The sequence below is a fragment of the Filicampus tigris genome, chromosome 8, assembly GCF_054856515.1.
Source record: "Filicampus tigris isolate MCC_2025a chromosome 8, RoL_Ftig_1.0, whole genome shotgun sequence".
NCBI classification, from domain to species: Eukaryota; Metazoa; Chordata; class Actinopteri; order Syngnathiformes; family Syngnathidae; genus Filicampus; species Filicampus tigris.
In genome coordinates, this window is record NC_141224.1 from 22,289,750 (window position 1) to 22,304,595 (window position 14,846).

Below are 14,846 nucleotides of genomic sequence, written 5' to 3' on the forward strand. Positions count from 1 at the left end.
TTTAGGAAAGAATTATTAACCCAGCAATCACGAGGGATGTTTTGAAACATATTTACCGAAGGTAGGGTACATACCTGCATGGGCCATCCTCTTTCCTGCTGAGTATGGAGTGGATTGTAGTGTGGTCCTGCGTTTAAAGGCATTTTAAATGTGAGGCTCCTTAAATGTATCAAGCAATCTTCATTTCAGTATGAACAAAAGACCACCCATTTCCACTCATTCCTACACAAACTAAAAATGAACAAATGTCGGAACACTTGACTATTACACTTAAGGGTACAAAAAAATAAAAAGAAGATGAGGAGTTTGAGCTTTAATACCCACCACCCACCAAGCTATTGGACTTTGTTTGTGCAATATTATTCATTCAGGTTTACATTTGTGAGGTCAGTGATCACTGTTGTTGGATTTGAGGCAGAGTCTGCTGACTCGCCATCTCTGTTCTAGTTCATCTCAAAGGTGATTGATGCTATTGAGGTCAGGGCTTTGTGCAGGTCAGTGAAGTAGTTTCACACTCAGCTCATCCAACCATGCTTCGATGGACTAGCTTTGTGTACTGCCATTCTTGAACAAAAGCGCCCTTGTTTAAGAGTTGTCTCCTCTACTTCTTTTTAGACTGTATAACGATCTGATTGGCATGACAGGATCGGCCGATATTTTGCAATGTATGCTAGGGCTATGCAATTAATAGAATTTATGATTTGGATTATTACACGCCACGATTACAAATTGGCATAATCGTAAAAAAACTATTATTAATACTAATTTTGAGTTGTTTTGCGGCATGCGCACATGAGTTACTCCCCTGCGCCGCCCAAACTAGCTAGCCAACTAGACAGCCAGCACGCAGTCACACTGCACACGCTCCTACTCAACGTTTGAGTAATAGACCTAAAAATGGCACAAGACCCGCCACAGGAACGTCTTGTAAACAAGCAAGCCAAGTCGAAATTGCTTATTTGCTTATATTTTTGGTTTGCCGTGGAAGACGGCGAGCAAAGACGTATAAAGTGCAAGTTGTCGCTGCATCCACCGGCAACACAACCAATCTATTCAACCATCGTTTGGTTTATGATGATGTTATGATACACCAAAGCAAGAAAACACAGAGTTAGATTTGGCGTCGTCTGCAACGTAAATCCCAGTCGTAGAAACACTGTATACAGCAACCCCCACCCATCAACATCGGAGAGACACAAAAGATAACAGAATCTAATGGCCAGACAAGGCTTCCAAAAGTTTAGGGCACAGACTCCACTTCGCAATCGGCACGAGGGATTTATTTTAAATTACATATCTTGTGCAAATATACGCTACTTTTACTAGCACAAAAATAGAAACCATGCTAAACATTATTATTGTGACTTAAGTTACATTTCTTGTGTAGTCTATAATATGAAGTCAAATCTTTTGTGTTCAATTCTGTTTAAAATTCCTTCAAATGCAATTTGCAAACATATTAGTGGTCATTATATTGTAATACAGTTTATATATGGCCTACTGTAGTTTAGAAGTATTGTATAGATTATGTATTAGTATGTAACAGTCAACATTTAAATTAGTTTGACTTAATCAGCATATTACATTTATAATTTATCAGAAGCAAATTACTTTAACTTTGTGTACTATGTGTAAATATTACTTTAAAAACAAAACAAAAAAGGCTCCAGACAAAGGTCTAAATGTATAGATGAATAGCATGTCTGTTATTCTGTCAAAATTAGCATTTTACTCCAAGCAGTTTACTACTTTGGCAATTTATAAGCGCATAGCAAGTTAACTTGTTTGTTTGTACAAGGAAACCATACTTTAATTTATACATTTGCACATTTAATAAATGTTGTTGGGTCCAAAACGAACTTAAATTATTATAGTGTTTATTATAGTGTTTAAACCTGTTCTTGTTTTGTAGCAAAACAATAAATAAGTGTTTGAATAATCGTGATTTCAATTATTACCAAAATAATCGTGATAAATATTTTTCTCATAATCGAGCAGCCCTAGTATATGCAAATCCTTGTTGTTGTTGTTGTTTTTTGCTGTTTATAAGGCTGACGAAAAATAAATAAAAAGTGAATCCCTGGTGACTGTGTGGGAGAGGCAGTCAAAAAAGGATTCAAAGAATTGTGTAGCAAATTGCCCAAGAGAGCAAGTCATCTTTTAAATGACAGCGTGACGTCAGACACGTTTCCTGGTGTCAAAATGAACCGATGAATGACTAATTAACAGAAAAACGAAAGACACCGAATGAGAATTGCCCTCTGTTGTTATGAGAACCAATTAAGTTACGAATCTGAAGTTCCACATTATATACAGTCGGGCCCCACATGCTCGCGGTTTGTCAGCTAGGGATTCGGACATTCACAGATATTTTTTTTTTCAATATATTTGTTTTTTTAATTCTTTTACATTTTTTGCGGGGGCTGTTTTTCCCCTCCATTTTCCATATATAGACTGTAAATTGTCATAATTGTTATTATATTTTTAAAAATATTTTAGGGGGCTTTACATTCCCCCCCCACAATCCATTACAATGGGCATCAGTTATACGCGGATTAAAACTATTTGTGGGCTGGGCTGGTCCCTATCCCACACGAATGGCGGGAGTCAACTGTACAGGAAATAAGTTTTTTAAATAAATACTAAAAATAATACTAAATAATAAAAACTCCATCTTCTAATTGGATCGGTGATCTTTTTTTTTTTTTAACTCTGTGATGGGCCCCAAACCCTGATGATGTAAAGCCTGCTTCTATTCTACTTTTGTCTACAGTATATAGTTCATTTCTGGCCTTACTCAAACACATGCTGTGTGATTTTAAAAAAAAAGTGAAAATTTGACTGTATGCTAACAGTGTCACATTTTATTGTTGCAATTGGTCTTCGGGCTAAATGGCAGTATTGTTGGTCCAGCTGTCTTATAACATCAGTTTATAAATGTCAGCTACACTGCTGCAGCCAAAGAGGTTATGTGACTCTCTTACAACTAGCTCGTTTGACTGTTACCATGCTAAATGTAATTGAACAAAAAAAGGGTGACAAATAGCTTTCCACTAGCTGGATGGATGTGTAACTGTGTGTGTGGTTTCGAACACCCGGGAGGAATGTATCTTTTCATAGCCGCCCACTAAAATTGCGCAACTGTGTTTCATACAGCCATCTTACTCTCTAGTCTGTTCTTTTCCTGAGTTCATAACTACTATAGATTGATGTGCTCCTCTGTAGTCCTTGAACAGTGAACAGTTCACCTTTGCTTTTAACTGGACTCTGGCCATGAGAGGTCACCCCTTGACACAGAGAGACGAACGGGAGACAGATGCGCAGGGGGGAGAAGTGATCTAGGGATAGGAATAGGGAATCTGATATCATGTCTATGAGTGCTGAAAAGGTTGACTGTAATGCAAAGTTCTTTTTATAGTGACGCAAGAGTTATCAGCTCATTTGAAGTATGCCGTTCTAATGTTAGCCAGCAATAAACCTTTGAGGTGCAATACCAGGTTGCATCATTTTAATGATCTGTGAAAGACACATGCAGTTCTTCTTTAAAATATACTACAAATGAATATTAGGTTAATCATTTCTGTCTTTATCCTTGCGGGAACAGAAATGCTAGGATTGAAATATAAACAGTTCACACTGAATTCATTAGTCTTTATTTCACTCATTCCAGAATTGTGAAAATTACACCTTCAATGTAGAGTGATATCTGATCTGGAAATTTGTAAAACTAGATACCTTGCTGTTGGTAACCTACATGCATGAATAACGAGTGGCTCCAGGCTGGGATGGATGTATGCCATCTGGTTCTTCTCGCTTTCTTCAAGTGTATCTGAGTTTAGAAAAGCCCATTCACTGAGCTGGTGTGTGTGACACACCGAAGGGCGTGTGTCAGCCAGCAACGGTGTTAGTTTAAAAGTGTGTGTGTGGGGGTGTGTGTGTGTGTGTGTGTGTGTGTGTGCACGCGCGTGCGTGTGTGGACATTACAGGAGGTGTGTACTTTGGTGTGTGAGTGGGCGTTTCCATAGAAGTCACAGTGCCACAGAACATGTGCTCAGACACACTTCATTGGCGTGTTGCTCCATTCATTTGGCTTTTCAGCTCTTTCTTGCTGTTAATCGGTTTATTGCATATAGTTTTCTTCACTTCCTTTTCGTTGCCGTTATATTTACTTGACTGAGAACTTTTTTCCATGCGTCTTTTTTTCCAGAAGGAATTGAGAGGGAAGGGAGGAGGAGCCCAACTAAGTGTGTGTTCACTCTTTTTCTCTTCCACACACTCACATGCACTCTCTCTCTTCCATTCTGTCATTGCCATCCCAGCAGAAGGAGCAACACTTTATGCTGTGAGACGACATAATTTCAATTTTGTTTGAATGACATTTGAACGGATTATTCTTTTTCTTCTACAACACCCGAAGGATCAACGAGAACACAAGTGTGAGAAAGTAAGGGGGCATATTACACAGATTTTTTCTCTTTCATTTACCTCTAATTGAATTGAAGCACGTCTTTTGCTGGTGGATTTTTTTTTTCCTCACAGTAAGACGTGTGGTCTGTTGAGTCTTACTTTCTTCTTCTTTGAGATAGTGTAGATATAAATCAAAATGGTTGCGGGAATGCTTATGCCGCTGCGGGACCTGAGGGCAATCTACGAGGTTCTCTTTCGAGATGGTGTCATGGTGGCCAAAAAGGACAAGAGACCTCAGACCAAGCATCCTGAGGTACAAGGAGTGTGCAACCTACAAGTAATCCGTGCTATGGGATCACTTAAATCTAGAGGCTTTGTGAAGGAAACATTTGCCTGGAGACATTTCTATTGGTACCTTACCAATGAGGGTATTGTTTACCTGCGTGACTACCTCCGCCTGCCGCTTGAAATTGTTCCTGCCTCCTTGCAAAGATTTAAGAAATCAGCATCCACTCTGGCCATGGCTCAGCAAGCTGCAAGGGTCCAATCTGTTGAAGGTCCTACATCTTATGTGCCCAAACCAGGGTTTAGCGGTGAATCTGAAAGCCAAGAAGCAAAGGCAGAGCGTCAAAACTACCGCCATCGGATGATGGGCCCCAGAGAAAAAGAGGGCTACTCTGACAGGACCCCCAGATTCAGGGGCCGTCCACCGACTGCAGAACCTGCTGGGCCTAAACAAATGGATGACCTGACTCAATTGTTGTTTACAAAGGGGAACAACTCTCCGGGTGAAGCAATGTCGATGGACCGCTCACATCAGAAGGCTGATGTGAGCAATGAGAAGGCGACATCTCAGGAGAGAGAAGTATCTGAAGTTCAAAATGAGAAGCAATTGAGTTTGTTCTCTACTTCAAAAACACCTTGGAAAAAGGATGTGACAAAGCCCTCTCTGATGGCAGGATCCTCCAAAGCAGCCCCACAGCTTAATATATCTCCTGTTGCCGTGGCTACAGATGCTACACCTCCAGGAATTAAACGCGGGCCCTCTAGTCCTAAAGCAGACACGGACAAGCTGAAAATTGCAGATGCGAATGCTTATAAAATTATTAACACTAATTCATCTGGCTCAGCGCCTCCTGAAACAGAGATCAAAAAGGCGGTCAACAGGGAGGCTGTTGCACAGGTTAAATCTTACATGGCGGCCACTGCTGTACCAGCAACTGATAAGGTAAATGCTTTGACCTCTCAGGCTTCTGCCCAGGGAACTAGCACTTTTGTGACAGAAACTGTCCCAGCCCCCCATGTCATAACCAAAGCCACAAATAGTGATGTCAAGGAAAAAATGAAGGTGAATATTGAACTCACCACAACTGAAATAGCAGCTAATAAAGTAAAGAAGAATAAAATGAGTAAAGCAGCTTCTCAGGAAACATCCAAACTCCTAACCAGTACTGATATTCCTGTTATGAAATGTGCCAATAAAGATGCAGTGGAAGAACAGCTGAAAGGAGAAATTATTAAAAAGGAATCAGCCAAAAATACTGGTTCAAAGAAACAAGCTGAAACTAAACAGATTAACAAAGTGGCTAAAATAACATCAAACGTAGCCATCAATCAGGAGACAACCAGCTCTCAACCAGTGATATCCGCGGATGCAGAAGAAAAAAATACAATTAAAGATACTCCGAATCTCATTGACTCTGTGACTTCAGTGACTCTCCCTGCAAAGTCTCAAATTGAAGAAATGTGTGAGAATACACAAGTGGAGTCCTCACTAACTGAAGTTAGACCAACCCCTTCCACAGTGATGGTTAGTAATGCGAAGGCAAAACCAAAGAAAGACAAAACTGCACCAAAAGAGAAGAAAACTGAGGTAAACCAAAGTCATGGTGTCAAGAAAGAAGAGTCATTGGCGCCTGAAGAAGCGTGTGAAAGCCTTGCACAAGTCTCTGTGTCTTTGGAAAAAGGCACTTCTCCTGGGCTCAGTCAAACTTTTGTGCCCACTGAACTAGCTATTGAAAACAAACAGGTGGTTGCAGGAAGCTCTAAATCCAAGCGAAAGAAAAAGAAATCTCAAGCAGAGAAAGCCAAGGGTAGTGAGGGTACACCTGAGACAAAGGTAGAAGACAAAAATGTGAAGTCCCATGACAAAGACCATGCCCTTGAAACAAGCACACTGCTCAAGGGACCATATCCTACACAGACAAATAAGCCTGAGCAAAAATTAAATAACGATAGGGAGCGAGCAATTGATGCCTCTAAACAAATGGCAGTGACACCAGTGGGGAAAACCCCTAAACAAACAAAGGCTATTTCTGAAAAGTCACCCTTGTCATCTGGCCAGAGCGCCACATTGCCCCCAGTGGCTCATGCAGAAGTTACACAAATTAAATGTATTCTGCCTGACATGGACTCGGAGATATGTGAGGAAACCACTGCTGTTAAATTGAAAACAGTAGCAGAGCCATTACAAGAACATGCCCGACTTGTCAAAAAACATGGAACATTGCTGCAAAGTTTGAATGGCAAACAACTAGTTGAGACTCAAGTGGCTTCAACCATAAGTGTGGAAGCAGAAACACTGCTATCCACTGAAAGGCCACCTTTGCCCGGGGACATGGTTAAAGACAGCCCTGTTGTGACCTCTGAACTGAAAAAACATAATGTTTCTGCAAAAACGACTCCTGGAAAAATGTGCAGTGAGGAAACCAGACAGGCGGCAGCTGCGCTCTCTCAGGCCCCAGCAGACAAAGGGGAGGTGGAGCCAGAACCGCTCTTTGCAGAAAAAACTAAGCAGGAGGTTCCGAAAGCAAAAACATCCTCCGCTGTTAGGGAAGCACCCAAAGCCAGAGAATTAGCGTCAGCAGAGCCAGTGGTAACAGCGGAGGCAGCTGTAGCTCAGGCACGGGCCAACCCCCTTGTCAGGCAAGAGGAGCCTCCCATAGTTGCACAACATTCAGCCACTCCGTCAGCAGAGCGCGGCACAGCAAATAAGCTCTCTGTGTCGGAGGCCTTAAAGCAGGAGGAAGAGAAGAAGAGGGACTTGCAGGAGGACACACCCTCTGCCACTGCAGCACCCGCAAGTGCCCGATCTCACCTGGGGGACACCCTTTTGTCTGCAAGCCCAGAAACAGACGAGGGCAACATGAAGAGGAAAGTTGTAGTGGTTGAAGAGATAGTTGAGGTGAAGCAGCTTGTTAGTCCTCAGGCAACTGGGGCGCAGGCAAGTCCACAAGCTGTGCAACCTGAGGCCGAAGAAGAAGAAGAGTTGGACTTGGATGTTTTGGAAGAGATTGCCATAGAGAGGGCACTTCTGTCAGGGGCGCCGGGTGCCAGGGTGCATGGAGCTTCTCCTGAGGCAGACTGGGACCACTCACTGGAGGAGCCAGAGGACAAGACATGGCCGAACTTCATAGAAGGTTTGTGTACCAATTACTCTACTTCCTGTATCTTTCCCCATTGCATTCAGTCTTGCACATTGATTTCTAGTGGATTTAAAGTAACACAATGCTCCAGTGATTACTTTGAGATTAGTTAAAGTGCAATCTGTTGGGTTTTTTTTATTTTAAAATGGATTAGTATATGGAATATTACAAAGCAGAAAGTCCAATTAGCTGTCTCTTTTTATGAATAGATACTGTGACAAATCCATTCAGCTGTGCATGGGATTTAATTATCGGTGTGTAATGATAGATTGTCTGTTACACTGTTAGAAATACCAGGAGTGTTTTCTAGTCACTGTTAATTATCACATAGAAGTGATTCACTTCAGTATACATAATCAAAGCTTGAAAAAAAAATGTGTATAAAAAATCAAATTAAGAATCTATCTAAAGAATCCCCGAGTTTCCCCTCTGCACCACAGGCAATTAATTACACAAATGAAATTCATACTTATAGTTTAGGTGGTTAATTGTGGTTCTGCTGCAGGATAACAAGCTGATCTGCAAATGAGTGAAACTCATCCTCTTTGGGGCCACTTTTTACATATTTGCCAAATGAGATTATACAGACTTGAGGTCACTCAAGCAAGGTGGGGCTGTCAGCTGAGATTTAGCCTCGCCTGGTCCCCGTAGAGATAGTTGTGATCCGTGGCCAGATTGAAGTGAAGGAGGTGTGGTACTTTTGGGAGCCTTTCTCATCCTGTCACCGGCAATAATACTTCCTCGCTGTTAAGATATGTTCATGACACTAACGTGTGCTGTGGCTGTGTCTGAGTTGTCCTGTCAGCCTATTTATCAGAGAGAAGTTTGATGACATTCCATTATGCAATAGCATGTGTAGGAATTTGGAAGTAGGCATGCAATGTGATAAGAGCTCTGAATGGTTGCCTCCTTTTTTCGGATTCCTGAAAATAGTTACCCAACTGGTTTTATGCTTAACAGCTGGGTCAAACTTGAATATTGACACTTAATTGTGTTCTTGTGACTCAGATTACACGGAGATGAAAAGTGAAGTGCATGTAAGAATCCAGCTCACGTGACAGTGTAGAGCCCTCTAAGGGTGCACACAGTGCTTGACATGGGCGTTGTCTGGTGTGGGTGTGAGTAATAGAGTGAGGGAGCAGCTTGCTCATAGCTCTCCAGTTGTATTTGTTTGGTTCAACACGTGACACAAGATCTGGATCTAATTAGCAGACATAATTCAATCTGTGGAGAAAAGGTATCAACTCAAAGCAAAGTATCACAATGCATGCAATTCGTCATAAACTGAACAATGCCTCCTAATCCAACATAGTTCAGAGACTCTTCTTACTTTGATGAATCTATTTAAAATACTTTATCTTTGTGGTTTTGGTAGTTGACAGTTTTACATGTGAAGAGGTGAGATAAGGCTCAAAAGTTTCAATCAGTTAAGTCTAAGTGTCAGTTTTTGGTGTTCCACTGCTGACATCTGCTGTCCATTCACAACCATTGTTGTCTTTGACTGCTAATGTCAACAAGTTTAGACAGGCGGTGCTCGGCTAGCAGTGTCCTTCTGATTTGACCTTAGCTGAGTGTTATACACAGGTTGTCATTGAAGCTATTTTTAGTACTGTGATTATTTGTGGTTCGTTTTTTACATACTTACCTGCCTGCGGATAACAATAATACCGGATGCATGTGCACTTTGCTGCAGTATAATTTACTTTTCTTTACACAAAATTACTTTTGTGTTATGTGCCATTGATGTATTATCAAAAGTGTGAGAGGGTATAATGTTCTGTTTGTAGCTGTGTAGAGAACTTCCACTGAATGGTGAGTGTTGCGCTAACACTGTGCACATTCCACATTGGAATCTAGCAGACATGCTTTGAGAAAGTGTTTCAACTCTGCCCACGCATGGCACAAGTGACAATTGGACTTGAAGACAACACGGACGTGCTACTGATGTCCTCCTTGTTCTCAACTGAACTATTGCCCAATGCATACTTGTGTAACCGCTTCAATGAACAATTACAACAAATTGCAGCTCAGTGCCTTTCATTGTGGTAATGTACGAGTCACAGAAAATGCAGGAACACGTACTAGGGCATATAATGTACAGTTTGCAAAGATGCCAATGGTTGATACGCTGATGACCACTGAAATGAAAACATGGGTCAACAATTTTTTACACATTTAATCACAGATGTGATTAAAACGTAAACGTTTACTTATTACTTTTTATTTACATTGATTCTGAATCGTAAAAACTGAATAGTTTTTTCCTCAAGCACATCAGGTTTTCATAATAATAATATAGCAAATTTAGCATATAATTAAAATTTGCTTTTAAGCAGTGTAATCATTAAAAAATATTTTGAAAGTGAAGTTATTTCATACGGAGCCCCCCACGGGGCATCACGTCAATATTTGAGATTGTGTTATAACACAATATTTTGCAATATAATGCAATGATTATTGGGAAATTTCCGAAAAGTATTGCGTTATGACGCATTTCTGTTGTGTTTTATTGCAAAACATATGCGTTATAACGCAATAAATTTTTCCATTTTTATTGCTTCATTTCGCAATAAAATAATTGTTGCAATGTTATTTTAGGAGGAGAACGAAAGACTTCCACTTCAGGGTCGTAGGTTTAAGTGTACGGCGGCACTGGCATAAGCATGAATGACAGTTTGGAGAAATTTTTACGCTCTAGGGATGTTCCAGACAAGAACATATTTTGCATGCAAAGGGAAAAGGTATGTACTAAATGTAAACAGTTATCGTAGTTAACATAACAAAATTGCTACCCACCTTATTCCTACGCCGCATGAGGCCCATACATACCTATCCCGTTGCATACAAAGTATGTCCTTGTCTGGGACATCTCTAGAGCGTAAAAATCTCTCCAAACCGTCATTCATGTTTATATAACGCAATGCTAGTACGACATTTCGCAATATTTATTGCATTATATTGCAAAGTATTGCGTTATAACGCAATCTTAAATATCCCAGTCTCCTGGCAGGCTCCGTAATTTCAAACTGTTTTTGTTTTATTAGTTTATTGATTATCCATCCATCATCTATACCGCTTATCCTCACAAGGGTCGCGGGGCGTGCTGGAGCCTATCCCAGCTGTCTTCGGGCAGTAGGCGGGGGACACCCTGAACTGGTTGCCAGCCAATCGCAGGGCACACAGAGACAAACATCCGCACTCACAATCACACCTAGGGGCAATTTAGAGAGTCTAATCAACTTACCATGCATGTTTTTGGAATGTGGGAGGAAACCGGAGTACCCGGAGGAAACCCACGGAGGCACGGGGAGAACATGCAAACTCCACACAGGGAGGCCGGAGCTGGGATCGAACCCACGACCTCTGAACTGTGAGGCGGACGTGCTAGTTTATTGATTATTTGTCTGGGAAATGTATGTTTGACACTACAGTAACATGATTTAAACACAATAGTAATAAAAATAAATAATAATAGCAATTTTGCCATTTTTATTTATTCTGCATTTTTTAAGGGATCCAGAATGCTTAGATGACAAAATCTAATGGGCAAGAACAATTATAGACTATAAATGTATCGCTATGTGTGTATATAGATATGGTGGTTACTCTAATGCAGGGGTCATCGGACGTGGTGTTGTGTTTGTGAATTCAGGTACCACTGTAGCTCTCAGGTCGATGATCCCCGTTGCTCTAATGTAATGCATTAGCTATAAAAAAAATCTACAGATGTACAAAAATGTGTTCTTTCAGGGCTACAGTAACTCATCTGTAGCTCATCTGGAACTGCTGGGTTACCATTTGAGTCCCATTGCAGACGAAAAAAATTAAAGGTCTCTTCTGCTTCCTGTCTGTTGCTGAGGTGCCCCTGAGCAAAGCAAGATGCTGCAGCAATAGAACTGTTACGTCAGTATCAGCTAAACCCAGGGAATGCAAATCAATAACATGTGGAAATAATTGTGGGTTCAGTGAAAAATACTTATGACATTAGTCATGTCCCAGGGTAACGTCAAAGGCTACTTTAGTTGTATGCATGTCTAAATGAGACTTTTTCTTTTACATGAAGATTGATTGATTGAGATAAAGACATTCTCATTATTCTGTTGGATGAAATCCTCCTTGGTATGCTTGTCTCTTTACCCTTTGACATTGGGTGTCGATGGAAACATATTTCCATATGGACACATGCTTAAAATACATTACTACAGTTCTGTGTTTTACCGTGAATGCTATGTGCATGAGGCGAACAGGGAGGATCATGAAATACATTTCCCACATTTCCTTGTAAAGCCCCCACATAGTTTCTCCATGTAGGTGTTTTCACAATGGACATCATGCAAAGTAACTCCATTTCAAGTCTGCTCCCAAATCACTGGGTTGAATTGCTCTTAACATTGCAGAGAAATGAGACGCGTTGACAACCCTGTAATTCATCATGTCTTGTCCATTTAACAAAGCAAACTATATTTAGAGATTGTGTGTGCATTGCTGTTATCCCAGAAGGACACCAGATGCGCTGTGGATGCTGAACTATTTTGCGGTGAAAACCATGAGTTTAAATTGTAATTGGTAACCCGAGTTATTCATTTGTGATTTGAAATGACAATTTCTGTTCGTACCTGGGAACACAATCCTTTTGTATTGGTACATTTGTTTTTGTTGCCAAAATGTTGGCACTGCAACTGCTCACAAATTCACATCGACACATGAGGCACCCTGTGCGTGTCTGCCCGTAAATAGAGCTAGCTAGGTTCAGATGGTTGTCCAGCTGTGTTTTCATGGGATTAATGTCTTTTATCATCGTTGGAAGTACGTGATGACGAGCCATCTGATTGCGTCTCCAAGGGCGGATTTGCCAAATGTCCCGCCAGAGTGCTTCCATCAGTTTCTAACTGTGACACTATGCGATCATCTGGCTGTGTTGGATATTAATAGCCCCCAGTCAGCCCCAACCCTTTCTGCCTGAACATCCAGCCCTCTTAGCCCCTCGCCCCTGCCCTTTTCCCCAGGCTTGGGGTCGTCCCTCCTCCCCTGGCCACAGAAGAGCAGGCTGACGGATCCAAGCAGCAGGCGCAGCCTGTCAAAATTCAACACAAGGGAGAAGAAACAAGGCAGTTCAGAGCAAACAAACAGCAGCCTCTCCTGTCCTGTTCATCCCCTCCTCAGTCTTATTCAGTTCTCGTGTTCACCGTCCTCGTCTTCCCGTTCTCCTCTGTATCGTCTCTTAGATGAAGATCATACCTGGTAGGTTACCAGATTGGGGTTGCTGTGGTGTCTATGTGTCTAGTCTTGTCTCTCTGTTTTGACTGTTTGTCGAGTTAGGAGCTGTCAGAATTTGTTTGGCAAACACAAAGTGGAAGTCTTGTGATCCCGGTCCTCCCTCACATATTAACACGAACACACTCCACGAGATACTCTCCATACCGTGCGTACAGTATATGCGTGTTCACATTGCACTAACAGCAACTGGCAGCTACTGCCTCACGCATTCCATGTCACATTTAACGGGTTGAATTAAGATTGGCTGCCCTTCTGCTTTATTTCATTTGATAGTGTGGCAATGGAGGGCACTGGGCCAAAGCCGCCGCCCACCAGCCTAACCTGCTCTCCTTGCTACTTTTAGGAACTGTTTGTTGCCAACAAAAACAAGTATGGGCAACTTTAAAAGTATGTACATTATTCCAAATCATTTAGTTTATTGCGATATGCTGGACAGACAGACAGCGTTTGCCTTCATTAAGTTATTCAAACAAGCTTCGTCTCATCTCTTATCTCATCTTTTTTTATTATGGTGAAGATAACATGAGGAACTAGAGGTGTGTGCAACCCATTACGTGAACCAGATAAACCGATCCACTTCACTTTGTTTAATAATATACCTTACGTTATTAGGGTGTTGTCATGCAGGGTTATCACGGTTCAATGTTGTGTTTTCTCTGACTCCGTTCGCCGGAATGTCACACAGGAAGAAAATGGGAAGAAAATGGCCAACCCATCATATGGTCGATATTACAAGTCTCAATGGTGTGTCAGAAAAAAACTGCAACAGCTGCAACTGAAATAGACGTGAATGTGGTTCAATAGAGATAACAACTAAACCTAGATTTAGGTCATTACTGTTCAGAATACATTGACAGAGAAGGGTTGGGCACGTGTGCCATTTGTCACCAAGATCTTGAGACAGCTGAATAAATAGGAGGAAAAGTAATGTTTTTCCGTGGGCGTTTTCAGCGTGGAGAAAACAGCAGGGATTCTTGCACCTTAAAAAAAAGTGCCACACCCATGTCATCACACTGTTCTTTGACCCCCTCCCCCAACCATGAAGGCCCCACCTGTCACCACGAACCAGGGGTACCCTAATCCGCTCTGTTCCAAGAAATGCCTGCAAGCCTCTTCAGTCCTAGCTTGGTACACTTAGTGACTGTCATTGTATTTTGAAGATTGAGAAAAGACAAACAGTTGCAGATGCAAGTTGCAGTAAAATGACTCAAAATAAATTGTTTAAATGCAAAAGCATTACATTTTTTTTCTTCTAAATTGCTGAACATTTGATTCAGTATACTATATATGAAATTTCTGAAGGACAATTTATTTTGTTTTTTTGTTAGATTCCTTTCTGACACCTAATCAATTTCAGAATGTCATATTGTGCCTGTAAGATCTAATGCTCATGTCTGCTGTTAATTGCAGTTGCAAATAATGATCTGTCATTGTGATAATGGGGAGCTGACTTGATTGGTTTCGTGTTGCAGAGGCATGTGTGACACTGGTAGGATCCCAACAGAACACAGAGTGGCCCGCCGTTTTACAGCAGGGTTGCAGATGACAGCTTTCCAACAACCGTGCCTCCCAAACCGGTTTTGTCACGTTTGCTCACCACTATAAAGCTGTCTGTCTGCCTGTGTCTGAGAAACATGCAGCGGCATTAAAATTATTTTCAAAATAACTACCTGCAGTTAAAATAGTAGAAAGGTGACTGTAAATAACAAAAAGACTAAACTCCCACATACGACAACA

The 14,846-nt window shown here is 41.3% G+C and overlaps 1 protein-coding gene across 6 annotated transcripts in view; it reads left to right on the top strand.

The window, feature by feature from the left end:
• The window catches only part of LOC147144096 (plectin-like), a 139,111-nt gene that overhangs the window by 73,073 nt on the left and 51,192 nt on the right, over positions 1–14,846 (top strand). For 5 of the 6 annotated variants that reach the window (XM_086038247.1, XM_086038248.1, XM_086038249.1 and 2 more), the window contains exon 1: positions 4,492–7,826. The exons of the other annotated variant lie outside the window; for it this stretch is intronic. In XM_086038247.1, coding sequence (XP_085894373.1) covers positions 4,604–7,826 — 3,223 coding nt within the window. In that variant the 5' untranslated portion in view covers positions 4,492–4,603. Of the gene's footprint in view, positions 1–4,491; positions 7,827–14,846 lie in introns of those variants that run through there. 6 annotated transcript variants of the gene reach the window in all.